At 37.6% G+C, this 26,366-nt stretch overlaps 1 protein-coding gene across 26 annotated transcripts in view; it reads right to left on the reverse strand.

The window, feature by feature from the left end:
• The window catches only part of DLGAP2 (DLG associated protein 2), a 448,813-nt gene that overhangs the window by 36,346 nt on the left and 386,101 nt on the right, over positions 1 to 26,366 (reverse strand). For all 26 annotated transcript variants that reach the window (XM_050315350.1, XM_050315349.1, XM_050315348.1 and 23 more), the window contains 2 exons: positions 15,736 to 15,883; positions 12,240 to 12,459 (listed from right to left, as the gene is read on the reverse strand). In XM_050315350.1, coding sequence (XP_050171307.1) covers positions 12,240 to 12,459; positions 15,736 to 15,883 — 368 coding nt within the window. The remainder of the gene's footprint in view (positions 1 to 12,239; positions 12,460 to 15,735; positions 15,884 to 26,366) is intronic.

Below are 26,366 nucleotides of genomic sequence, written 5' to 3' on the forward strand. Positions count from 1 at the left end.
GTGGAGCTGCCCAGGGGGCATAGCTCCCAGGGGCATGTTGCTGCAGGCAGACAGGGCTTCTCTGAAGAACCCCAGCACCAAGAGAAGCACAATGGCACTAGATCTTCTGCTTTGCACAGGGAAGGTGAATGCCAGTCCTTCAGAAGAGGAAAAGGAGACCTTTTCATAATAAAAGGCCATGATCAAATCTAACTCTATCAAAAGAGTACTCAGTTATTGGGATAGTCTTTTGACCATGGTGTATACTGTCCTAGCCAAAGGCTTTGAAAGTCCCAGCTAACATCACTGTCCTTGAAATGTCCTGAAATCTCTTCACTGTGCTCCATCATTGTCATTACAACCTCTGAGTTACTCTTAAAATAAAAATGTATGTATGGGTGCATAACAGTTACTTCTCAAAACAAAGAATGATGAACATTAAAAGACCATTAAGAAATCAAAAGTGACTTTGGAGAAAAAAAGTCTCGGACACTAAAAGAATTTATTTCTCACAAAAGGAATTAATTGTTTGATGATTTTCTACCAAACCAAGGATACTAAAATAAAAATACAAGTAACTTCCATTGACACTGGTCTTCAATGCCAAACACTATTAAAAGGAGACGGTAGTGTCAAACAGGCCAGCTTAATTCTACAAAGGAAATCTGCTTTCCTTATAGTCAAATTCTGAAATGTTAGCAAGGGGTTTCCTTCTTGAATCAGTAAAACTTTAAAGTTGAGTCGCAACAATAAGATTTAGAAATGCTTAGTTTTGACATGTGTAGCCTCTGGTACTTAATTAAGAAAAAGTATCTATTAGAATGAAGGGGAAAACCTTAAGGTAAATCAGTCTGGATCCAAGCCTGCCATTTTCAGTGTGGGCCATCAGTGGCTACCTCGAAGACCTACACTGGTCATTGGGGTCTACTTTCCCTTTTCACTGCTGGAGCAGTTTGTGCTCAGACTGCACACTGAAAAAGCATGGTTTGCTCCATTACCTGACCCTAGGCATTGCTAACTGAATGTAAAGTCAAGTCCTTCAGAGTACTTCTCAAACACACTTTGCATTTAGTCAAAACACTGGCTGTGTATGAGTGCAGGGCAGGTGAGGGAAACGTCGCATACAGTCCAGGGTTCTCCAGCCCTTTCCTTTGCTTCTCCCTAGATAGGTTGACACCTTTGCTTGATGCTCTGGTAGTGTAAGATCCTGTAATTTCTGAGGGCTTTCCGTGTTCAAGAGTTTCTCAATTTATAAAGTAACTGAGAGCAGGGTTTTGGTTTTTTTATTTGTAAGGATACTCAAACCTTGCAAAAGTAGTCATTAAAACTTACCAATGTCATACTGTGCTTGAAATTCAAGAGATAATTTTGGCTTTAATTAAGATAATTCTTCTAATTGAATTTTGAATAATTTTCCCTCTAACATAATCAGAGAGATACTTTAGTTATTAACCTATCTTCCTGCTTCTTCCCTTTTCTCATTCAACCCTTCACAACGAATCCTAGTCAGTAAAGCAACCAGGCAGTTTCACAGTAGAAAGTCTTGAGCTTGGATATCTGTGCAAAGACCCTGTTTCTTCCTTATCAGATTAAGCAAGAAGAAACAGTGATATATTCAGAGCAAAATTTTTATCAGATATTGCCTTGGAAAGACTGTTTATGCCCAGATGAGTTTTACCAGCACAGTTTATATGATGGGCTGCATTTTATTTAAACCACATAACCCAAAGCATTGTCTGGGTAGTAGGCACTTATAACCTTTTTTCCTGTTGGATCATTTTACATGTCTTATGATTAGGTAAACCTGGATATTTGTTACACCCTAAATCAGAAGTTAATTGGTGGTCTCCTGTTGCCATAGTCCATGAGGGCAAAATGCTGCATTTATCCTGTGCCAGTATTTTAAGTAAGGTCTTTTAGTAACAGTGAATTACATCATACCTTCAAGACAGTTTTTGAGAACTATACATGGGAATCCATCTCACCTCACATTAGTCACTGAAAAAAAACCAGTCATCCTGGGCTAAATTAGTTGTCTGATCTCTTTAGAATTACTGTGAGAAAAATAAGCAATTCTGGGGGCAATTCTCACCCATCTTAGATGCTTATTTTATCAGGAAATGAATCATCCTATGCTTTTCTCTGTCAGCCATAAAGAGAATAAAGGACAACCAGCTCAGATCAGGACATCTAATTTTGAAAGTCCCTCGAAGTGTTCAAGTCCCCCACCATCCCTGGAAGTGTTCAAGAAACAGCTGGGCCTGGTACTTGATGATATAAGTTAGTTGACATGGTGGTGTTCAATCAAAGGTTGGAGTTCAATGACCTTGGGGGTCTTATCTGACCCTAACAAGTCTTTAGTTCTATGAAATGCCTAAAGGGGTGAGATAAACTCCAGCCAAAAGCTCTGTCCCTGTGACAGAACAGGTCTGCACTGGGACATAATCACTCCAGTCTTCTGTTCCCTGTGTTCATTGAAAAGGTGGGAGCTTCATCTCCCCTGCTCCACATTGCCTGTGAGCTGGCTGGTAAAGCAAACCTGAGTGGAATTTGCCTGCATTAATGACTGAAACCTAATTTTCTGCTCCTTGATCCTTTCTGCTGAAGCTACCACATAGCAGGCAGTACTAGGTTGGCCCAAGGTACCTTTGTAGCTTCAGAGAGGTATAAAAAGCCACTCTTCTGTATTTCTGTAGTTTTTTAAGTAGTTGTGCAGTTTTAGGCACTGGAATAGACCATGCTGTTAGATGAAGATGTTGATACTGAAGTCAGTGGAATCAGCCCAATTCACACCAGCTCAGGATAGGGGCCATTATATTAACATATGGTTTACAGAGACAAGAATTGTGCTTCTTATACGAAACTTTTTAAAAGAGTTTTTCAAAATAGCATATCACTGAAACACTGCTGTCAAACAAATTCCATATAAAAACTATTTTTTAAGTGGCATATGATTTTGATATCTCTCTGCTAAACAGAATCTATACAGCACTTGTGAAAAAAGACTGAAGCCATTAGTATGACATGTGACCTCAATTAGAATTTACTGGGGTAAAACAAAATTATTTTTTAACAGAAAAGTTTTGTTTTGCTTTGTTTTGTTTTTTAATAAAAATAAATCTGTGCATGTATCAGGTTAGTCTCAATATTCAGAGTAGATCCCTTTAGGCTTAAATTCTATCTGATTAAGTACATCTATCTGATTTTGTACAGGAAACTAACAATTAAGTGGAAATGTGACCACTAAATTTGGAAAAAGCTGGAGCCTAAGCACACAGAACAGTCTCTCAGGAGAAGAAACACATAATAGGAATTACTGTAACCAAGTTATTCAGTGTGCAAGATGTTACCTCCATATTGAGGAAACTTAGGTCTGTAGGCAGCTCCATGTTACATAAATGATAAAATCTGTTTTGACAGTGTAATTAATGTTAGTCTCAAAACAGAAATGCAAATCAAACAAGACATCAAGATCAGAAACTGTAGGCCTTTGCCAAAATTAAAAAAGATGTGGGCAACACAAGCCTCATAGATTGCTAATGGACTGGTTACAAAGGGTTCTATTTTAGATCAGTTAATTAGCAAGAAATTATAGCCTAACCAGCATCCTGTAGATGGCACAGCAAAGTGCTGACAGCTGTATTGCTCTTCTAAACAGTTCCTATGTGCCTCTAAAATACTGCATGAAAAAACACCATCTTAGTTTTTCAGTTGCAGGAAGGAAAAACGCTCTTTTAACTACATTTAATTTTCAGAATGCGTGTGCAGCTTTTCAGGAATACAGATTGCATTTGTCACATCACCAAAACAGTAGGAGACAAAGAGAAAAAAAGAGTTCCAGAAACTAAAAATCATTCTTGTTGTGCTACTCTTTTTACATTGAAATAAAATAGAAAATTTGAAAATGGTTTTCGGTAGAATTTCCTCTTGAACTCCCACATACCCTTCTCATTCAATTCAATAATTTCCATCAGCCTCCTAAACTCCATCATGAACACATTATGTAGGCTTATAATTGGTTTTGGTTTTATATTTTCCATTTTCTTTCTTACAGTAACTATGTGTAGCTTGTGATTTTATTTAACTTACAGTAAGGAATTCTAGGCTGAATAGGATGAGGAAAACAATTTGCTCATTTACCCTCAAGGAAATTTTGCATAATTTTAACACTACATTATCATAATAATCTGACATTAAAGAACTTAAGTGATTAAAAAATATTTTAACTAGTGATAATTTAATACCTTTAAATAATTTATTTAATCCACAGAGAGCTACAAGTCTGGACACAATCTCAGAGTGCACATTTTTGTCAAATCAAATAATCATTTTACCCAAGAAGCTGACAGAGCTGGTATCGGTGTCAAAACCAGTGCTAAGAAAGCTACTTGCAAGCTCCCAGCCCTGTATTTAGGTGAAGAAAATGATGCTGCTGGGTTTTGATCTCTCAGCTCTCTAAGTCAGAGCATGGCTCTCTCAGTTATCCTCGTTTCCAGTGGGACCAGGATTTAATCTTTGTTTTCATCCTATAATGCAATTTCAATAGGTTTGACTTTTGCCTCAGATTTATGGAAGTTAGCTAGCTATACAATGCTATCATTGTAGACTATTTTTATAGGCAACAGAGAGAAATAGGGATGTCCAGAGGATCACTTCTTTTGTAATCGACAGTAGTTCTAAAGGAGATATATATTCATTGGTTAAAATAGGATAATAATGTGGCTGCCTTTGACAGCTACATTTTAGATATATGCATCATGTATCATTCATGAGATGAATTTTTAAGACTGAAATCTGTAAAATTTTTTTAATTGTGGGAAGAAGACAGAGCATGGAAATATATGTGTTTTTCTGGACACAAGAATATCCCCAAAGGTAAAGAAATGTGTATAAAAATAATGACGCATTGATATGTCCTTGATATTGTGTTTTCAGTCTCTGAAAGCCAAGTGACAGGTTAGTCTCTTCAAACTCAGTGTCTTCCCTAACCCTGGATGCCCTCTAGTTGCCTTTGAGAAGTAGTAGTGAGCTGCTTGGATTGCTCTGGTATTTGTGGTTTCCAGTGTGTATATTTTAATGGATTATAAACTGAGACTGAACCTTGGTCTTACAGTGAGTACAGACTTTGTTGGCAAATATCAAGCTGCTATTAGGTGACCATAGGACACCACAATGTAGGTTGGGGTTTGTTCATGTCCAGAATGATGCAATTCAGTTTTAGGTCTTGTGTGGATGTCTCAGATGTCTTCAATGGTACCAGCCAATTGTCTTTGAAGTAATCAGAGTTCGTTGTCATGGAAACTGAGACAACTAGATTGCACAAAAGCTTCTATGTTTAGTTGCCTTGATCTGGAGGCAAACCCCACACCATTCAACTAACCCATCCAGTCAAAGGCTAATTCTGTCTGGTTTAGGAATGTCATCAGTATCTTTATTTTCTCTGATCCCTTGGAAAAAAGTATTTCAAGTACATTTTAAGTATCAGGTCTATCGATTGCCTTTCTAGGGCAGACCTCAGTCTGAATAAATTTCCTGACACAGAAATGGATCAAATGATGCCTGTATACCCAGCACAGGAAGCACTGCAGTTCCAGGGCACATATAATTTATTATGGCTCCTGACATATATGCCTGCAGGACTGAAAACATGCAGAGCTTCTGAGAAGGTTATTTTCATTCATGGAAGAACCCAGAAGGAGAAGCTCTAGCAGGAGAGAGGTCCTGCCTTCCTTTTCACTAAAAGGAAGCATGATGATGCTTCCAGGCTCTCCTACCCTGTGAGCTTCCCCCAGCTTCACAGACCCACCAGAGGACAAATCCCTTTGACAACCTCAGGCTAAATAGCTGGGCTGAGAATTACATCTGCCACTGCTAGCTTCCACCTTGTCAGGAAGGCTTCAAACACTGAGCAGTGAATCACCTTCCTTGCATGTTTTTTTTCTTATAAACTTTTGTTTTTCCAGATAATACCATACAGAAAATAAAGCTGAGAAAACTCCATGAACAGAACAGCTTTGAAGACAAATTCTGACAGGGGAGGGACTATGGATGTCTTTTTAATAAAGAAAGAACCAGCTGTCTGGCAAATCCAATGAGTTACGGACAAATTATGTCAAGCACAGAACAGCAGGAGCAAAGGAAAAACACTCATTATACATTTTTTAAACTAACCATAGATGGAAGTCAGTGGCTTCATTTTTTATCTTTGTGTCTGAAGATAATCTGTACCAGGGAGAATGAAAATTATGAAAAGCTCCTGGCTACTGCTCCAACTGTTTTCATGCTTCATCAGCCTGAAGAGGCCAGGCAGCCCCAATTAGCACAGTCTTACTCCATCTCAGGGAATCCCAGGCTTATGAACAGTTGTGATGGCCCCTGGCCATCCTCTACTGAACTCCTTGGACCAAAGTGTTTGTGTCACCTTCATCCCAGTGACTCCCTGGGCCATTTCTACCATGAAGAGCTGCTATTGAATGGCACTGTCAGCATAGCAGCAGAACTTCAACATGTTTAAAAGAATTAAAAACTAATTATGCCCCCCAGATACACCCAGAGCCATGAAAATGATGTGGCACATCCAAGTGTAGGACTGGGCTTATCGTTTGTCAGTATATGATTTATTCTCACAGTATAGGCACATAAGTTGGCACAGCATCAAAATATTAACTCAGGATGCCCAAGTGCTCACAGAGATATATGGCGTGTTTCCTGCAGAGAGTTAGAGTGTCAGATAATTCCATGGGGCCCCAACAGTAACTGAATAAAGTCAACAGGCAAATTATAGTTGAGAACAGAGCCTTCTATATCTTATGCGGACTCAAGGCTTTGTGGTTTTAAACAACCTGTTGTGGATTCCACTGCTAGCTATTACTTAACAATGGACACCAGAAAACCTCTCTAAGACTCAGCATTTATTTCTATAGAGAGAACAGAAATTGTGGAGATGTTACTTCATGCATACATATTCCTCCATTTCACTGGATTTTCCTAGTCATAGTGCATTGAATTAAGAACATCCAAACAGCCACCTGGATGAAGTATATCATACTTGAGGAAATAAAAGAAAATCATACATTTATTGTTCATAAACAATTTTTCTTTTAGGAACTGAAGACATTTTTTCTCAATTTTTATATTTAGACACATCTATAAAATTCCTTCTGAGCTTTCTCTTCTCCAGGGTGAGCAGTCCCCACCCTCTTATGCTTTCCTCATGGGAGGGGTGTCATATGTAGTAGCACCATGACTTTTGCCTGCCTTTGGTATCTTCATTTCTTGTAAAAAAAAAAAAAAAAAAAAGGCAAACTAACAAAACCTAAAAAAAGAATAACTACTGTCATTACTGTTCAGATAGCAACTAGTGAATCAGTCCTTTTAGGGTCTGCAGGGGCAGCTGTGCCATGGAGCAGTACAATTTCTCTGTAAAATATCAAATTCTCATGCCTTTATGTTTGTAAGTGCTTGGCCATGCAATCTATTTACTGGTAATGAGAGTTTTGTGGCTAAATATCAAACATGTGCTGTAAAAATTCACCCTACATAGCCCTTTATTTGAAAAATGGAAAGCTGAAAATAGCTTTAAGTCAGGAGAAGGGAAACCTGCAATTCCTCAGGCATCCTGAATAATTGTATGAGCTCTAATTGAAAACTCCCTCATCCAATGTGACCTTGTTTGAATTAATTGGTTTTGGAATTAGTGCTCAATAGTTCAGTAAATGTGGAATTCTCTAAGTTTGCTCATTGCCAAGCAGAGTCCAACTGATTGAGAAAAGTGGCCAAAAGACAGTTCTCTGCTTCTTATCTCCTTCAGTGAACTCTTTAGCAAGCATGAGCTTAGTTGAGCTACCTACCATGAATCAGAAAAAAGGGAGTGCATGCACAGCTGATAGAATCCTTACGGCTGGAAAACATCTGACAGATTTTCATTATGCAACATTTTCTAGAGAAATAAAAAATTGTAATACTGGCCATTTAAAGCTAGTAACTATTTTCCCTGAATTTAGCAGTGCTTCATGCTAAGTTTCTCTCAAGATTAGCTGGAAATCTTGAAGTGGGAGAAGTGACCTTGGACATTTAACATAGGACAGAAATCCAGGATACCTTTATGCACCCTGACCCCAGTCCCATTGTGCTGAAGTTCACAGGTACTTGTAGTTTTTTGTCATTAATCCATTCATCAAAAAACACTGTTGTAGCCAAAAAAACTGGGTTAGAGGAAAATATGAAGTAGGTTTAAGAAACTGAAAATGATTCTATCTTGAGCACTATCAGTGTTCCTCTCAATAAAGGTGAAAGTGTTTCATACAGTGTATAATAATGCCATCAGGAGAAAATACGTGTGCCCCCCACATCCGAACAGACGATAACTTGTTGCTCAAGTTAGCCAAAGGTACAAATACCGAGTAACTCCCTGTCAGAGAAGGGATTTTAACATGTTCACCTGCTTCACAAGAGACCATCCTAAGTGCTGCCTCTGCTACCATTGCAATTAAGAAAGTATTTCTGCATTCATGGTAAAACCAAACTAAAAAACATATGAGGAAACATCCTGAAATATTCTATAACATGGAGTGAGTAATATAAAGGATTCTCTCTACATATAGAACTTGTAACAAAAGTAAGCTGACCTTCTCATACAAACAGGAAACAAGGGAGAGTGGTAATATCTTCCAGATGTCCTCATTGGTTGTTTTCATAGCATAGTCCATTGTTGTAGCAGGGTATTTGAATTACTTTGCAGTAAGAGAACCCAGGTTTTGCAGGTGGGATAACGTGCTACTTCAGCACTGCTCCCAGCCTACTGCACTCTGTTTCTCAGCAGGACTACGCAGCCAGGGCTCACTGCAGGCTGAACTGGTGGTGACACAGATCCAACACCTCAGGCAGCTTGTGCACCTTCCCACAGCACTCTGCCACGCTCCCCAGGTGTTACTGGGAAGGAGCTTGCCAAGTTGACAGCGCAGTGAATATATGCACAGACATGCTTAGACAATAGGGAACCAGTATTACCTGGGAAAGTGACCCATTTTTTATGAACTCTTCCTGAAAAGTGAAGCATTGCTTGTAGGAGTAGCAGAGCTGTAAGGCAGTAGCACCTCGGATGACTACTGCACTCTGTGACTTTCCATTCAGGAAATTACATGTTGTCTGTGATGGAGGGACGAGGTGGGAGGCAGCAGCAGCTGGAGCTGTATTTTCTCAGCTGTGCATCTGACAGCTGCTGCTGGATACAGTTCAGAGACAGAAAGCATATGCTGTCACTCAGGGCTTTTAACATCAAGTATTTTTTACTGGGTTCATTATCTCTTCACAAAATGAAACGTGATGGCTAGAAATGCCCTAACCACAATGAAACATGAGTCTCAGCAAGGGTCACACAAAGCCAGGTCTAGTTTTCCCTGTGCCAGCACTGTGGCTGCTTCCTTTGCACTGTCGCTTTTCTTACTCATTTACACCTGGGGCAACAAGGAGTGCCCTATGCCTTGTTACACAGTGGCCTTCAGAGGTGGAGAAGACCGGTTCCACAAATAATTAAACTATGTGGATCTGCTCAAAAGTTATGTGTTCTTCATTACTATAGATATTAGCAATGAACCACTGGGCTTTTCTCTGTGAAGCTGAATACAGTTAAGAACAGCTACATACTGGTAGCTCTTTTTCCATCTATTAGAAAACCCTGTTAGCAGAGTCCATTAATAATGTCCCACATAATATTCATTATAGTTGCAACTTTTCTACCTTCTGAAAGCTGTTAATGCATCTAGCAATATTTTAGGAGACTGCATGCTGTAAATATATACTCTATACTTTTGTAATTGAATTCATAGATCAAATACTATGCTTTTTATTTTAGGTTTACATTTTTAGTTACGTAAATTAATTTTGAGCTAAGCCTGTGTGTTATGATTTAATTGCTTCACAACAATGATAAGAGGCAGTCATGACCTATATCACTAAATTTTGCATGTAATAATTAAATTGAAAAGCCTGTTAATTTTCTAAGAAATTACTTTAGTTTCTTTGCCAAGAAGAGTTTGCTACATCAGAAGCAAAAAAGGAATTAATGTAATGTAATTTTCCTAAGAATTCAAAAGACTGAATTGGAACTGAAGGCTGATGTGAAACTCTACCCTTTTTGACATTTATTTGAATGAAGCCCATATGAATGCCAAATATCTGCCAACACCATTTTCACATTTCAGGCAACTGTTTCTTTTACAATTTTCAGAGAGAGATGGAGAAGTAAGACATTTTTTGAATTATAGCAATGATAGGAAATGAAGCATCTCCCTCCAAACTCATAGGGGTCAAAGAGAGAAAAATGGAAGAATTACCCTTAGAGTTTTAAAAATAAGAACTTATTTGGCAAGTGAAATTTCTGATTAAAAGTGAATCAACTGATCCTTACTCTTTTGTAAAACTGAAAATTATTTCTAATTTGAATATTTACCTTATATAGAAGCTGAGGACAAACTTGCTTGGTGGTACAGAGATGATATATCGAATACAGAACCACAATCAGAACTGTATATAGTCCACAAGCCTGGAAACACTTTTGGATCAGGAAAACACCTCAAATAATCTTTTTTCTCCAGAATGTCAATATCACCTCACCACAACAGAGAAGAGTAATTACATATGTGGGCAAGGAAATGTATCTGATAAATCATTTCTGAGATGAGGGAGAAGCTACGTGCAAAATGAAGGTTAAAGTTTTCAAAACCACACTATTTAACCACCAGCCTGCTAATCAATACAAAAGTATGAAAACACTGTGATGCAAATATACTTACTACCTTAATCCTACACTTTCCCAAACATATTCTCTTATTTAGCTTTGTCATTCCAGAGTAAATAAAATAAATTCCTTTCAGTGAGAATTTTCGCTTATCTAGTATGTAAACTCAAGACAGGCTAGGTTAAAACCAATCCACTTGTATTGGTAATTCTGAAAGTAATTCTGAAACTACTCCAATTCAGTACCCGAAGTCAGACACCAAAATAAGTATCTATTAGTGTCTTTTGCCATGGAAGGTGTCTTCATAATGATTACACAGTGTACTATATGATAAAGATGAAAATCAGTCTCCGGGGTAACAATAAAATCTCACTTTGTACCAAGATAGCATTTCTATTAATCAAAGGACAGAAATATCCCTAGAGGGGGCACTGTAGGCCACAATTTCTAGTTTTACACAAAGTTATATATAGCAATTAAAATACTATGCTTAAGATAAAATAACATTTTATGCTACTTCTGGAATGCAAATGTATGTTATTCAACTGCAGCTTACTTCCTTTCTAAGCTCCCACTGTTCTGTTATACAACAGATGTGTCAAACAAATAATTTTAAAAGTATTTTTATATTTTTATGTGATACATTTTGGGCTCATTTTTACCTTCTGTAGATGGGTAGCCTGCACTGCAATTTAATAGCATGTGGAAAGGACAGTATTAATTAGGAATTACATTAACGTATTTGGAAATATAAAAGTGAATTTGCATCACTTAACAAAGAATACATATTTCCTATAGATTTCATCTTAATTATTTAACTGCTCTCTATGCAATCTTTTCTCTACCAATACATGCTAATATTCTAAAATGAATAAAGTTACCATCTTTGCTAAGCAACTATTAGGAGAAAAGAAGTTGCTAAAAGAATCTTAAAAGATCTTAACAGTGTTTTAACAAGAATGTAAATTATTACTGATGAGTAATGGCAGATGTGTGAAACTTGCCATAATGTTTACAATTCACTGTATTGATACAACTGGTTACACCTTGACTAAGAGCAAATAATTCCCTTTTAAATTAGTTGCCTTCAAGTGTTTAGACAAAATATTTTTAATCTTGCTTCTCTCTTTCTCTTGACGCTTTAAGGACCTAAATTAAACTTACTGCTACTAATCTCATTTAGAAGATCGACTACTGGATAGATAAACCACAGACATGTCTAACAATATCTAAATTATACCATTTGCACTTGTACTTTTATATTTACACCTAGATAACTGTATGTATGGGGAATGGAAGTCAAAAATCCAGGTTCATTACATCATGCATGCAGGATTCTTCCCCAAAGGTGCTTATTCCAAGATGTAGCCACAATGATACAGTATTACAATCTTAAGAGTACTGGTATCAAAAACTATCACTACACAGGGAAATTATTTACAGTGTCAAACAAACTTTTAGAAAACAAGATGACATATTCTTACATGCAGAACAGGGGAAAAGTCAGTGTAGACTTGCTTACCTGTGGTTGACCTGATAGTTGAGGTGATGTTGGAAGATGTCAGCGCAGGTATACATTCATCATCTTGGGAATAGCCTGCCTGAATGGCACGCAAGTAACTGTGGCTTCTTGTTCGGAAACATCCAGGGAGGTCAAGGGCATCCATTGCCTGAGCTTCAACTTCACTAAACACTGATTCACACACCGATTCAAATTGCCCATTAACCTCTGCTTCACTCATCTGAATAAACAACAACAATGCATTTGATTTTTGACTTGCTTTTTTGTGATCATCACGGCCTCAACATCTCAAATGGACACCTGTACATTGATGAAGAACTGTTTTAGCAAATAGTTAAAACTTAGTAATCCCTTCTGATCACATTCACATTGTTTAATGTATATCAGCTGTTTACATGTATATATTAAGTGCATCACACATGCACACACATGCCATACATTAATTTTACATTTAATATATTTTGGCATAGCCAGAGGATTGTAAATACATGATTTAATGGTAACCAACAAGAATACTCTGTACTGATAAAAATCTATGATCTGCCAGGACAGGAGAACCAAACCTAAATATGCTGATATTAGCCTCAAAAGATTGCTTGGGGTCCTCACTTATCAGCAAAGTTACTACTCATGTGGACATTTAGCCTGTGTGGCCAGTTATCTTCCTCTCACATAAAGGGGCTCAAGGAAGTATCTCATTCCTGAAGATGTATAAAAGTTCAGAGGAGGTGATGCTTCTGAAAGGTTTGAGAAATATTGCATCTAGAACTGTGTCCAGTGAAGCATGTGAAAGAATAACCATTGTCTGAAACTGAATGAAAAGTGGTCAGATGAGAAAGTACTGCTTGGACCATATTTAGCTGAGAAAGGCCCTAAACCAAACTCACTCCCTGGTTAAGTGGGTTAGCCATTCAACTACAATGGAAAAAAACTTTCTTTCAGCAGCATTATTTAAAGTCTGATACTTCTGCCACCAAGCATGCTTAGGAACCCTGCCTGTCAGAGCACCCCAGCAGAGCCTGCCTGCACCCTTAACAGGCCCATCCCTTGGGGTATTACAGCAGCTGCCCCCAGTGCTTGGGCAGCACGCAGCATCCACCTGCTGACCCTGCCTTGCAGGTTGGTCCATGATGCAACACTGTACATTTTTAGGCAACTTTCATAATAAACAGAGCTCATGCAGGCTGGACAAGCTTATGGAACCTCTCAGTAGGGAACTGCGTGTTGCAGTTTTGAGGATTAGTGCCTAAATTCTGCCTACAGCATTTTTAACAGGTTCACTGAAGTCAGTCCTAACTACTTGTAAATGTATCTGAATGATTCAATATTATGTTTATCCAAAATCAGATAGGAAGCTAACACTAGACAGACAAATGCATGACTTTCCAAAAATATTTTTTTTAAAAAGAGAGTGCTAAAAATCAGAATCAGTATGAATAATTTTACAAGTTAAATTTATAGCATCAGTAAATGGCACATCCAGCTGATATTAATTTCCCCATACAGCTGCTAAGTGCTCCTAGTGCTTTATTCATTATGGTAAGAGAGTTGGTTTAGGATTTTAGTTAAGTAAATGGAAATTTTATACAGAAGTTCTGATCATTATGAATAACTGATATTTTAATTTTGAGTAAGATGTTTTGGCTACTAAAACTCTTCTGAACGGAATTACATTACCCTTCATAAAATTGGCTTTTATTAAAGGTAAGTAGACTAATGTAATCTCAAAAAGATTTTAAAAATCTTACTCTGAACTATTCTTCAATATTGTTGATAAGGAAATCTATGATAATTTAGTCCATAAACACTGTAAGTCTTAACCACTTCTTTCAAACTAAGGTCATGGAGAATATAAAAATAAAAGGGTTTAAACTTAAATTAAAAATATAAACCATATCACTCAGCATTTTTCTTGACTTTTCCCTTTGTCAGGAGTGAAAAAGGAAGGATCTCACAACAAAATGATATAAAAATAAACTGATATTATACAGATGGGACAATAATATGATGGTGTCATGGAAAAGAACAGGAAACAGCAAAGGTTCAGAACTTGATATTTAATACATTTGCTTTGTGTAATATCTAATAAATGCATTTATTACTGGTCTGGAAACACTGAACTATATGCACAGACATGTTCAAAGAGGCAGAATAGCTCTATATGATAACATTGTTAGGTGACAGCCAATAGCACTTGCTTTGAATGGAGGATCTAATCATTATGAAACTTTCTCAAAACCGGAGTGTAATAAAAATAGAAAATAACCAAACCGGTATGATAAAAACCAAGGCATGAGAATGATGAGGACATGTTTAAAAAACGGAGTTTTGAAAAGTAACGAAAGGCTTGGAAAATGTCTGTTTCTAATTCCAAAGTGTCTTGTGCAAGATTATACTTAGAATTACCCCATACAAATTAAGGAATTTGACTAAAGGGCATTAGTCACATGACTAGTCCTTCCCAGCTCTCTACAGTCAGTGGTTACTGACAGGCATTTCCAGAGGGCTCTCTGCCCACTCTAGATGTGCGGGGAGAAACTGTTTCACTCCATTAACTACAGAGGAAGCTTTAGTTGTTGCCTCACTTAAAAGCCTCAAGTTAGACGAGTTGCATCCAGGCCTGAATAGCCATGCAATACAAATTGAAAATGAATGAATATAAAATTGCTTTAAAAAGCTTTAAAAATATGTCCCTTTTAACATAAACATTGTGCATGTATACCCTTAGGTGGCTCACTAAATGGTCAAAGGAAACTTAATAACATATCTGAGAAGAGGGAAGGGCCCACCTGTCATGAAACAACACAGGGAAGAAATGTCAGGACCAATAAACATTAGAAACATTGGGAATTATATGTAAAGCCCTCTGCTAAACAAAACATGCACATACTTCCTAAGGCTGCTTGCACTTCAGGTCTGATTCAGATCTCACTTTAACAGAAGTTAGTACTAAGTAACTGACATAAAACCTGTAGGGAGAAAAAATTTATCTTTTCAGAACCCATATATAGAATAGTTGATGGGACTTATTCTTCCACTCAAAAAGAGTGGGGATTGAGTTTAGAGATGAATCACTGCTCCTTTGGAGCATAATTTTTTTCAATCTGTATCTTAATCTGGTAATCCACATTTACTGAAATCAGATTAGGTATTTTCAGAGGATAAGTACTGTAGGAGTGTGCTCCTCATTCTCAGTCTGAATCTTCTTAACATTGAAATATTTAAGGCAGACTGAAAATTAAACACCCAGTATTTATATTTTTAACAAAAAAATAAATGGAAAATATTACGTGTGGTAGTATCCTTTTGTTTCTAGTATTTAGCATTTTTCTTGAAATTTTGAGTTACATTCCTTAGAACGGAATTACTTTGACAATGTACATCTTCAACTTGATATAAATTTAAAAAAAAAACCAAAATGCCAAACCCATCCACTAGTAACAACTCTCACATCTGCAGTTAACCTATAAGAAAAGTTATAAGAAGAATTTCCCACCTGACTAACACAGCTGGCCTGACTGAGCGTGCTCACTGCTCTCATATAGCTCTGATTCCTTGAGCGAAACTTTGGGGAATTGTAGTTTGCAGAGGGATCCAGGTTGTGACCCCCAGGCACGTCACTTGCAGTTTGAAGGTAGCTCTGACTACAAAGGAAAGAGGAAGAAAAAAGGAAAGGGTGTAAAACTACAGATGGAATCAATTAGGACACTAAAGACAGTAATTTGTATGACTCACAATCCCATTCCCCAGGGTCCAAATCTTACTCTAAATAAAGCATCACAGATCTGTTGTAGTCAAACGCCTTAGCACAAGCAGAGAATCTGTCTGTGGTTCTGCTACCAAGACAATATGAAATTTTAAGTCTTTGCTGTATTTAAACATCATCAATCCTCCTGGCTATTAACATTGAACTGTACTAAAAGACAATGTCTAGGTCAACAGGAACAAGAACCAGAGCTAAAGCACAAAGCAAAGTAACTAAAAATCTGTCTTCATAGATAAAATCTGCTACTTGTCATCTGGTTTTCATCAGCGTGTTAGGCATCAAGAGATCTTTTATCTTCAAAGGATTGATAGAGTTTTACAAAAGATTAAAATATCCCATGTTCAACTAAAAAAAAAAAAAATTAATAAGGTAGTCAGACCAAGTGAACAAAACGCTAAAAATTGTTTTCTGACAACACATCTCCTCCACAGTTTAGAGGACTGGGACTTAACACCACATTGAGTGCCTTTCAGTATGCTTTCACACCACGGGTATGCTGGCCTTCATGTTTTGCTTTAAGTATATTGATTATCTATCATTCCAGGAAAATAAACCTAAGAAAAGTGCAATACTTTGCTTTGAATAAAAAAACCCTAAAGTCACAAACATTGTTCACAAGGGTTCACAGAACTCTGTAAACCTGATTTTAGAAGTCATGTAACACTTTTCTCTAGATATCAGTGCAGAAATTAATTAATGTCCCAGAAAATATTTGTTTTCATGTGGTAAAGAGGCAGTTTTTACATTTATTCCTTACAGAAGCTTTCACAAAAACAGTTTCTGGGAACAACAGATTTGTGCCCATTGAATGTCTAATATTAGCCATACAGTTACTTCATGCTGAACTGGCAGAGAGGTCAGTCCAGCGGTGGTTGTGATGTGTGCTCAGGCTGTTGGAAATTTCCCTGTGAAGGACCAAGTTTCCTCTCTGGAAGGACCAGACCACTCAGTGAATGAGAAAGCCACAGGTTCAACTCCTACTGTGAGATAAGGATCTTGTTTCTCAGACAATATTTATCAAACACTGAGCATGACCGTAGCTTGGTGACTGAGGAAGAACTCAGCGTTCCTCATTAAGTGGACACAACCTGAGTTTGGGCTGGATGCAATCCCTGAGGAACATTCAGGGAAGAATCCCAGATACCATGGCTTTGACTAGAAAAGCAAATAGTACTAAGATCCATCTCCCTGTGTGGCCATGTTCTTTGATGTCTGACATGTGAGGAGCCAGTATTCCCTCATATCATCAGCTGCAAGTGCAGATGGGATTTAGAGACCCTACTTGGGAGACCTGTTCTCAAGCATTTCCATGTGTTCTCCCATCTCAGGGTCAACACAGACATAGCTGTGCTTCCTTGGTGTATCTGCCAATGGATAGGCTAGCTGCTCCTCTAAGACAGGCTGTCTTAGACTCACAGAATAATTTAGTTTAGAAAAGACCTCTAAGATCATTAAGTGCAGCTGTTAAGTGCAGTTAACCAAGCGTTGCCAGGTCCACCACTAAACCATGTCCCTACGTGCCACATATATGTCTTTTAAATACCTCCAGGGATGGTGACTCAACCACGTCCCTGGGCAGCCTGTTCCAATGCCTAATAATCCTTTCAGCAAAGAAATTTTTCCTAATAAATTTTGTTGGAGCATGTCCAAAGAAGAGCAACAGAGCTGGTGAAGCATAATAAAGGAAGGGTTTTGTTTTCTCGTCTTTGTTCAAGGCAGGCATTTTTTCAAATTCTAAAGAAATTTCCCTGGAGAAAAAAACCCAACTTTTTTTCCCCTGTCTTTATTTGGTGCCTTCTATACAATATCTTTGTAACCTCATGAGAGAGGTAAACTATGTAGAAACTATAACTGCTAAAACTGAAATAAAATGTATGAGATTATTGCAGACATGTGCTCAGAGGTTAATTAAGTCATTACATTCAAAGTGATTCTATGATTAAGATAGCTGTCTGATAGCGGGTCTAATTTGGTTTCAGATGATAAAAACAAGAATTGTAGCAGCAGTTTTTTGTTCCCATAGGTATGAAGACAAATATATTAGATGAGGTGAGGTGATGTAGAGCCTCACTATCTACATTTAGTTGCTGGATGTAACTAAACTTCCTTTCTTCTATAGGCAGCAGGCTGATGACTGACACCTGCTTTGAGTCATTCTGATTCTTTGCATATGCTTTACTTAATCATGGAATCACAGAATGACTTACGTTGGAAGGGACATTAAAGGTCACATAGTTCCAATCCCCCTGCCATGGGCAGGGATGCCACCCACTCGCCACATTGCTCAAAGCCCCATCCAACTTGGCCTTGAATCCTGCCAGGGATGGGGGATCCACAGCTGCTCTGGGCAGCCTGTTCTAGTGCCTCACCAACCCCACAGTCAAGAATTTCTTCCTATCATCTAAGCTAAACTCACTTCCTTTAGTTTAAAACCATTTCCACCTTGTCCTATCAATATTTGCCCATGAAAAAAGTCACTCTCTTTCTTCTTTTTAAGTCCCCTTTAGGTACTGAAAGTCTGCAACAAGGTCTCCTTGGAGTCTTCTCTTCTCTAGACTGAACAACCCCAGCACTCTCAGCCTCTCCTCATAGCAGAGGTGCTCCAGCCCCCTGGTCACCTTGGTGGCCTCCTGTGGACCTGCTCTAAGAGATCCGTTTCTTTCTTGTGCTGGAGACTCCTGACCTGGACATACTACTCCAGGTGGGGTCTCACAATGGCAGAGAGACCTTTAAGCTATCTGGTATTGTCAGTACTCTGTTTGGTATCATTACTTTGGTATCGTATTTTTCAAAACAGATGAGCCCCCCCTGGACCTTCTGCTTGTCATCAACAGGTGGCAAAATCCAGATTCTGAGTTCATAAACAGTTTGTGAAAGAGACATTTGAGATTTCTTTAAAATATGAGCCACATTAAGAAAAGATAGAACAAATATAATTAAATTGTAAATTATTAATTGCTGTATGAACTACTTTAAAAATAATTAATACAAACTGGTTCCTAGTAACTGTCTCCTTTGCTAAGTAATGCTCAACAACCTAGCATTTAATTAATCACATTCTGGTTCCCTGTGAGGTATTACTATCATTAAATACAATCAACAATTTCTACAGCAATAATTTCTTCGGGAAAGAAGCCCAGTATTCCATCGTACTTCTAAGCAGCTGAGTTTTGATGAATCAGTTTGGACATTACCTGATAGTTAAATAATTTTTCATTTATGAGAGGAGATTAACTGATTCACGGAACCGGACCAAAATAAAAGAAATGTTACATATATTAGGCTATAAAAGCAATCTTATGTTCATTTGATTAATACTTTGAAATTTTCCTGACAAAAAGGAATTATTAGTTTTTCTTTCTAAGATAGAGCTTCAAAGTTATCTGCTATGATAAGTGTGTCAGTGTATGGTAAAAATTATGACCTTGCCGTATATGTGACCCAGAACCAAAAGGCCAGAGTTACGTAGGGAAGTTGCTCTCAATGCTCAAAAATGTAATCAACATCTGACCTTGGTAAATGTTGACTTTTTAATGAGATCCACTAAAAGCTTAGGAACAAAATTCTTGACCTTCATTTCCAAAACATCAAAGCTCTTTTGCTTTGATGAAAGAAAACAATTTTCTTTTATCCTTTATAGTAGCATAGAGGATTTTTTATCTCAGCTGTTCACTGAAGAAGGGCAAGGCAAGCATGTGCAAATAAGATGGTTTGACAAGTCATCTCCAGGACCACTAAACAAATACATATTAACATCAAGGAGGTGACTCTAAAATTCGATACTATGGAAAAGGAGGCAGAGGGTGAGACTAATAGGAAAAATTAAATTGCTATGTCAGCTCTCTTCCCATTTGCTTTTCCAACCAGACAAGATTTTAGGGAGAGATCTCCTTGAAAAGCTTTTTTGCCCTCAAGGGTTGCTTTCCATTTTTCATTGGCTTCAGAGGAAGTTCAGGGCATCTAGGAAGAGGTCTTAAATTTAATGAGAAGTATTCTTAGCTGAAAGCAAGGCTCAAAGCCTAGAGAAGCTTTTGGAGAAAAGGCAGTTCCATGTAATGACCTTGCAGCTCTTCAGAATCTTTGCTCTAAAAGTGAAGCTTCAGGGCTCCCAGTGAAGACAGCTGAATTTGCAACAGCACTTTCAGCACCCAGCAGGTTGCCTGAGTGTGTTCAGGGAGGACACAATACTGTATTATAACCAAATAAAGTGAACTATAGCATGGCATGCTTATCTGGGACAGTGTATCTGTTAGCTTGTCTGATAGCACAGCTGGGATAACATGTTACCCAGCTATAGAGTGAATATTGCATATTTCAACAACAAGAAATAGATAAAGAATAAGGGAAGAGGCAGAAGTGAGGCAGTGTTGAGTACAGGGGGAGAAGCCCACTAACTTCTTCCTGCAAATTCAAATTCCTGAGTAGTAATACTTGACAGCCAAAAGAATCCTAGGGGGAGCATGGCGTGTATAACTCTCGAGAAAGGGATCTCTGTCTCACTGTTTTGTTTTTGGTTTTGTTTTTTTTTCCTGTCTGTAATATTTTCTAGTAAGTGATTGACATAATAATTTGTCATAAACTTAATACCTTTGCTTAAAAAAATATGATCCTGATGCCATCAAGGCAGCAAATGTCATACAGTTGCCAAGGTCATTCCTTGATCTACTCACATTCAAATAGTGTAGTCCCCACAGTACCTCTTCTCTTGTCAAATGTTCAGCCACCAGTGCACCCTGGGTCAAGCAGGTACCAAAAGTGAATTAAAATCTTCCTGAGCCTCTAAAAGTTTCAGCAAGAAGGTCACCTTCTGACTCTGAGTGGGTCTATCAGGTTTATTCATGGAGCATCCAATATAGAGAAAGTCCATTTTCCATCAAATTAATTTTTGGAATTGTCATAGTCTAAAATCATACCTTTTTATTTTCATGATCATGCCTGCATTTGTCCAAAAATCTGAGACTGAATGGGAACATTAAAGAAAGTACAATCACTTCCATTTAAATCAGTATATGCAATTCAGAAGTATCTTTCTGGAACAAAAAGATAAAATTTGTAAAAGAATTCATCTTGGGTGCCTAAAAGGGAGGTGCATTAGGCTTATCGAGGTAGCGGCAGTTATCAAAACCTATTTTACTGAGAGATTTACATTTCAATGGATATTCATTTCTCTATCTGGATCTATCTTAACCATGTCTTTTTAGATACATGAAATAACTCATCGACTAGAATCTAATGATAAAGCTTAGCTAGCAGTGCCATTGTATAGCAGCTGCGAGTCCCACTGTATCTCTGTGGAGCCCTGTTGGAGTCAATAGAGCTTTGCAAAGGGGCCCAGATGTGCCTGCATGCAGCCCATTGGAGAACTCAGAGTGTAGACATTAAGTCTGATTCTCCCTTTGGAATAGCACATTTAGTCTGGTTCTTTGAAAAACTGAAAGTGCACATAAATCTCATGAATTTCTCTGTAGCAAAGAATTTAATTCCTAATCTTTGCCAGTTTGAAGCTTCTCTTTGATCATTGATAGATATGAGAATACAGTCCAAATTAAATTGTTAACATGCTTATATATTTCAGCATTGATCCATACCTTTTAAAAAAAAAAAATCCTGAAAGATATTGAACATTTGATTTATTATATGAATATGCTAGGGAAGAGGTGGAGACTGCTGTTTCCATCCTTATGAAACGCCTACTAATCATCGGTAGAAGAGAACCCTTATCGTCAGTAAGTGTTTGGGGATTTGGTACAACATGACCCAGAAGAGAATGAGATGAAATCACCAGAATAGTTAAACAGTCTGGTGGTTTGATCACTCCTTCCAAAGATAGAGAGGATGTGGGCTCAACCAAGCCTGTATTCCAAATCACTCAAAGTGTTCATGTAATAAAAAAGTATGATGTGGGAAATCTAAACTCAGAGCTCTTGTTTGTAAAAGGTGACAGATTTGCACATATAGCTAATCTATAGCTAATACTAAAAGTCTTGTTCCAATATCCTATTTTGAGTTTGCCCTGGAGAGTAAGCAAAGAACTGATCAGCATCAGAATTCGGGCAGATGCTATGGCAAAAATTTAGAGGCATTTAAAGCATCCTGCAGCAGTTCAGCAAATGGATCTAAGGATCCAAGCAGAACTCAAATATTTGATATATGTTCCTAAATTCATTTATGAAATTGAAATATTAATAATTTTCTTCAGGAAGTTATCTCACTTTTTTTTTTCTCTTATTTGCTTTTAGGACATATTCATATACACATGCAAAAAGTCATAATTGGTCAGAACAAATATAGATTACAGACTATCAGGACTCAGTAAAGCATCTGAACATTTAAACACACATGTAAGTCCATTAAAGCCAATACATCTAAAACAAATAAGTGACCTTCTTAAGCTGAAGTCAAAGATATTAATAAGACTACATAATATCTGGAGAAAAAATTGGGTAGAATTAGGAAAAGTTAAAATATATATAATATTTCTGCTTTTTTAACCAAAAGCATCTTAATTTTCAAATCCTAGCCTGAAGAAGTGTTTCTGTACACATGCTTTATAGTTCCATTTAGTTTTTATTAAAAACTAAACAAATGAGAAAATCAGCTTTTGATCCTTCTCAAATTAAAAGTAAAGCTAACATATTTGTTGGAAGCAAAAACGAATAAGCACCAGAAACATATTTTCTTTTGATGTCAGTATTTGTGCTTGTGAGATTGGCCTGAATCTTACTGTATTTTCACCACAATCCATCACGTAATTGCATCTTTCTGAGAAAAGCCTGCTTTAGTCCTGAAAAGACTCTGCACTTTGTTTATATCCTTAGAATCCCTTTTCCATCCCTAATCCAGGGTAATACATTTCAGCCCTACAACATAAAGCTGGTATTTACTACAGTGAGGCAGGAGATCTGGGCTCAATGACTCCCTGGGTTTCAAACTATGCTACTTCTCAGAGAACAAGATGCCTAACGCTGCTTAAGAGCATTTCCTATTATTCTGCAAAGGAAGAAAGGCTGGGGATGTCTCCTGACCTCATAAAAGATGCTTCCTAGGTAACGAGATGACTGTCTGCCCTTCATCAGCATTCCCTCTTAACCCTGTGGACTAATCTAACCCAGATCTTACTGACTGCAGCAGAGAACACTATCACTTTGCCCGTAGCCCTCTGATTGCATTATTAGTTGATAAGGCTTTGTAATTAGCCCTCAAACTCTCCTCAGTAAATCTCCAATTTCACCCCTCAGAGACTCTGAGTAGATGCTACTACACTATAGGGCCTCAGAAAGCTACTAATGAAGTGTGTAATGAGGCTTTTTAGAGTCAGAAGATTGAGAGGAAAAAAAACCAAAGATAAATAAAAAGCATATAAAAGATGAAGGTTTCTTTTCCAGTGATTTTCCTCATTTCTTCTATTGAAAATATTTCTCAGGAATAGCTTCAAAACCAGTCCTGATTAAAATGTAGAAGAAGAGTTAATGGTAAATTGAAGTTTACCTTAAAAATTAAAAAAGGTTTGCATCACTGGTGCACAGAAATGGATAATATTGAAATAGGACATTAATTTCTCTAGCAAGGAAGCTGTGCTTTAACTCTCAGTCTGTGACTTTTTGCAGCACACCCACTCCTCCACCTGAGCACACTTAACCACATCCTTCTCTGTTTGCACTTACCAAGTGGTATGTCTCAAAGAGAAATATCCACAAATTTGTTTGTCACTTAAATAATAATGGTGTCTGCACTGTCATGGGCAAAAATGGATGAGAAGACAAAGCTTTGGTTTGATGCACTGCTTCCAAAATTCTCGCTTACCTTTCACTTTCTTGTGTTTTAAGCATGTTATGGTTAGCACAAATGGTTGCAAATGAAAGACTTTTTTTTTAATGGAGATTTTCCATGTCTTAGAGGAGTCTATGCTGTTCCATGATTCCTGCTGAACCAAGGGGTCTGGCAGCTAAGTGCTGTCAGATCTTCTTGTTACAGTTTAATTCCCTTGCTCTGTGCTTTGGCAACGTTTTTGTTGCCATTAATAGAGTCTGCAGAATAGAAGATGTGAAGATGCCTTGGATTACAGTCCACGTAAGTGTAAGTTAGCACGGCCACAGAAAGATGCAATCTCTCACTCTGAAAAGGGGGAGATTAGTGAAAGGTCATTCTTTTGATCTGGTTTACCAAAATCCCAGAAAACATGTCAACCATTTCATGTCTTACTTAGGTATATTAATTTAAAATACTGAATAAAGTGTTTTGTGTTGAGATACCAGACTGTGAATAAGATACCAGCCTGTGGCTGAAATACGGACATGCATTGTGCTCTTCAGCTATGGACTGAAATAACATAAAACACAAAGACATTAAACATCCGAGGGAGGCACAGATGCTCTCTCTGTGACTGTGACTCAGAGTTTAAGACATTCATTCCATACAGGGGCCAAAACCTAGCAGAGGGTTAAGTGGAGAACACAGTCAATACACAACCAAAATATCAGTTGTACTGTACTGTGGTAGTTTCCCAAATAATTTGTGCTATGGAAGATTTCCTGCCTCATTGAAACACTAAATTTTTGTATTACCTATCTGCTCAAATATTCTTCTGTCTGCCCCCTCATCAGCTTAAGGTGTCTGGACTACCAGCTGACACAGAAAAGTCTGCCATTAGAGGTTTGCAAAACGAAGTACACTTGCTGTCACTGAATTTATTTTATTGTAGCTTAATTTGTTTCATTTTCATGTTTGCAGCATCTAGTTTCCTGTGAGTCACTTCAGAGCATAATGGAAAACTTCAGCACAGCACAGCTCTTCATTTGTGTGAGTGATACCAGTATGATCTTCAAATAGAGTGTATTTACTTTGGGCTAAATGCAATTGTTATCCCTTTTGACTAAATGGTTAGATGGTTTTCAGAGTCTTTCGCAACACTTCAAAAAGGACATACTGAAAATGGAATTTGCTATTTCTACAGTGTTATCCTGTTCATTTACATAATCGGTATATTAAGTACTCTTTGCCTGAAAATGAGAAGCATCAAATAACCAGAATATTATCTTTAGTCATAGGATTATTTTCCTATTGCAGAGACCCAAATTCTTGGTTTCTTTTCAGCTTCGCTTTCTGGATCCCAATGTCTCTGAGGCTTCCATCTCAGCTTTGCTTGGTTTAGTCATAAATACAGGAAAAAAAGACATTTACTACATTAGAAGGATACTCTAACAAATCATGTGGGTCAGTCTCTCTTCCAGGATTGCACAAAACTTATTTAGGGCAGACACTACCTTTGTTTCAGCTATCAGTTCCATAAACTGTTTTGATCTTTACTGTAAATGAAAATACCTAGCAGCATGAGACCCACCTTCTACAAGCTACCTCTGCAAACTGCCTTCCAACATAGTTTAACTTCATCCCCACTAGAAAGCACAGCATTGCACAGCAGACAACAATGGACTGAATACAAGGGGCTAGCATTTCACCTCTAGAAGACCAAGTATACTATTTGTTCATAGTATACCAAAACTGACATTGGAAAGATTTTGTATCTTTCCAATCATAGTGCTAAAACAACCCCAAAACAAACAAACAAAACCCAAAACAAATAAACAAAAAAAAACCCCAAACCCACAACCAAATTATTTCTCCTGGACTAGTGGGAGCCGAGATAATTTCCACATTAAATAGGACTGCTGGCACCATTCCAAGGAAGCAAAAAGTAGAAAGGAAGCAGATTCAGGTATGTGTCCTGTCTCCACCACCAAGCCTTATTGCATTATATTTCACTCAAATGCAATTTCATAATAATACAAATAAATTACACTGGTCTTCAGCTTGATGTTATAGGACTAAGTAGTGCAACATACTATTTAGTTTTTTGAAACAGCATTCATAAAAAAAAGAATTGAAATGCATTTATCTGCAGTGAATAATCTACATATTTGGGCACATTTAATTTTTGAAAAATCCAGAAAAAATGGAGCCCCTTATGCTACAGCTATACTCAGAAATAAGCCATGTCCATTACCTGACCCTTTGGCCAACTGACCTGTATGGTTAAGCTTTCTTATCCTACAGAGAGGGTGGCTGCATCACACAGAGTTAGCCTCTGAAACATGCCTGTACACTGCTCAGAGGTGAGTCATGTGTCCTAGGCTGGAAGCAGGCTGGGGATCCTGCTGGCTGTGCTAGCCTAGTTTGAAGAGGTGGTGATCAGATGGCAGCAGTTGGGTGTATGACCTGCTTCTTTCAGCTGTATAAAACCAGCAGTGGCAGACTCTGCACTTCTTTTTTTTTTTCACTTGTAGTAAAATATACTCCTTTCCAAAAGCAACTTAAAAGAAATTATTTCAGAATTTTAATACTTGTATTGTATCAGTTACATG

Source organism: Myiozetetes cayanensis, unplaced genomic scaffold, assembly GCF_022539395.1.
Source record: "Myiozetetes cayanensis isolate MyiCay16 unplaced genomic scaffold, myiCay2020 scf2-11, whole genome shotgun sequence".
In the NCBI taxonomy this organism is placed as follows: Eukaryota; Metazoa; Chordata; class Aves; order Passeriformes; family Tyrannidae; genus Myiozetetes; species Myiozetetes cayanensis.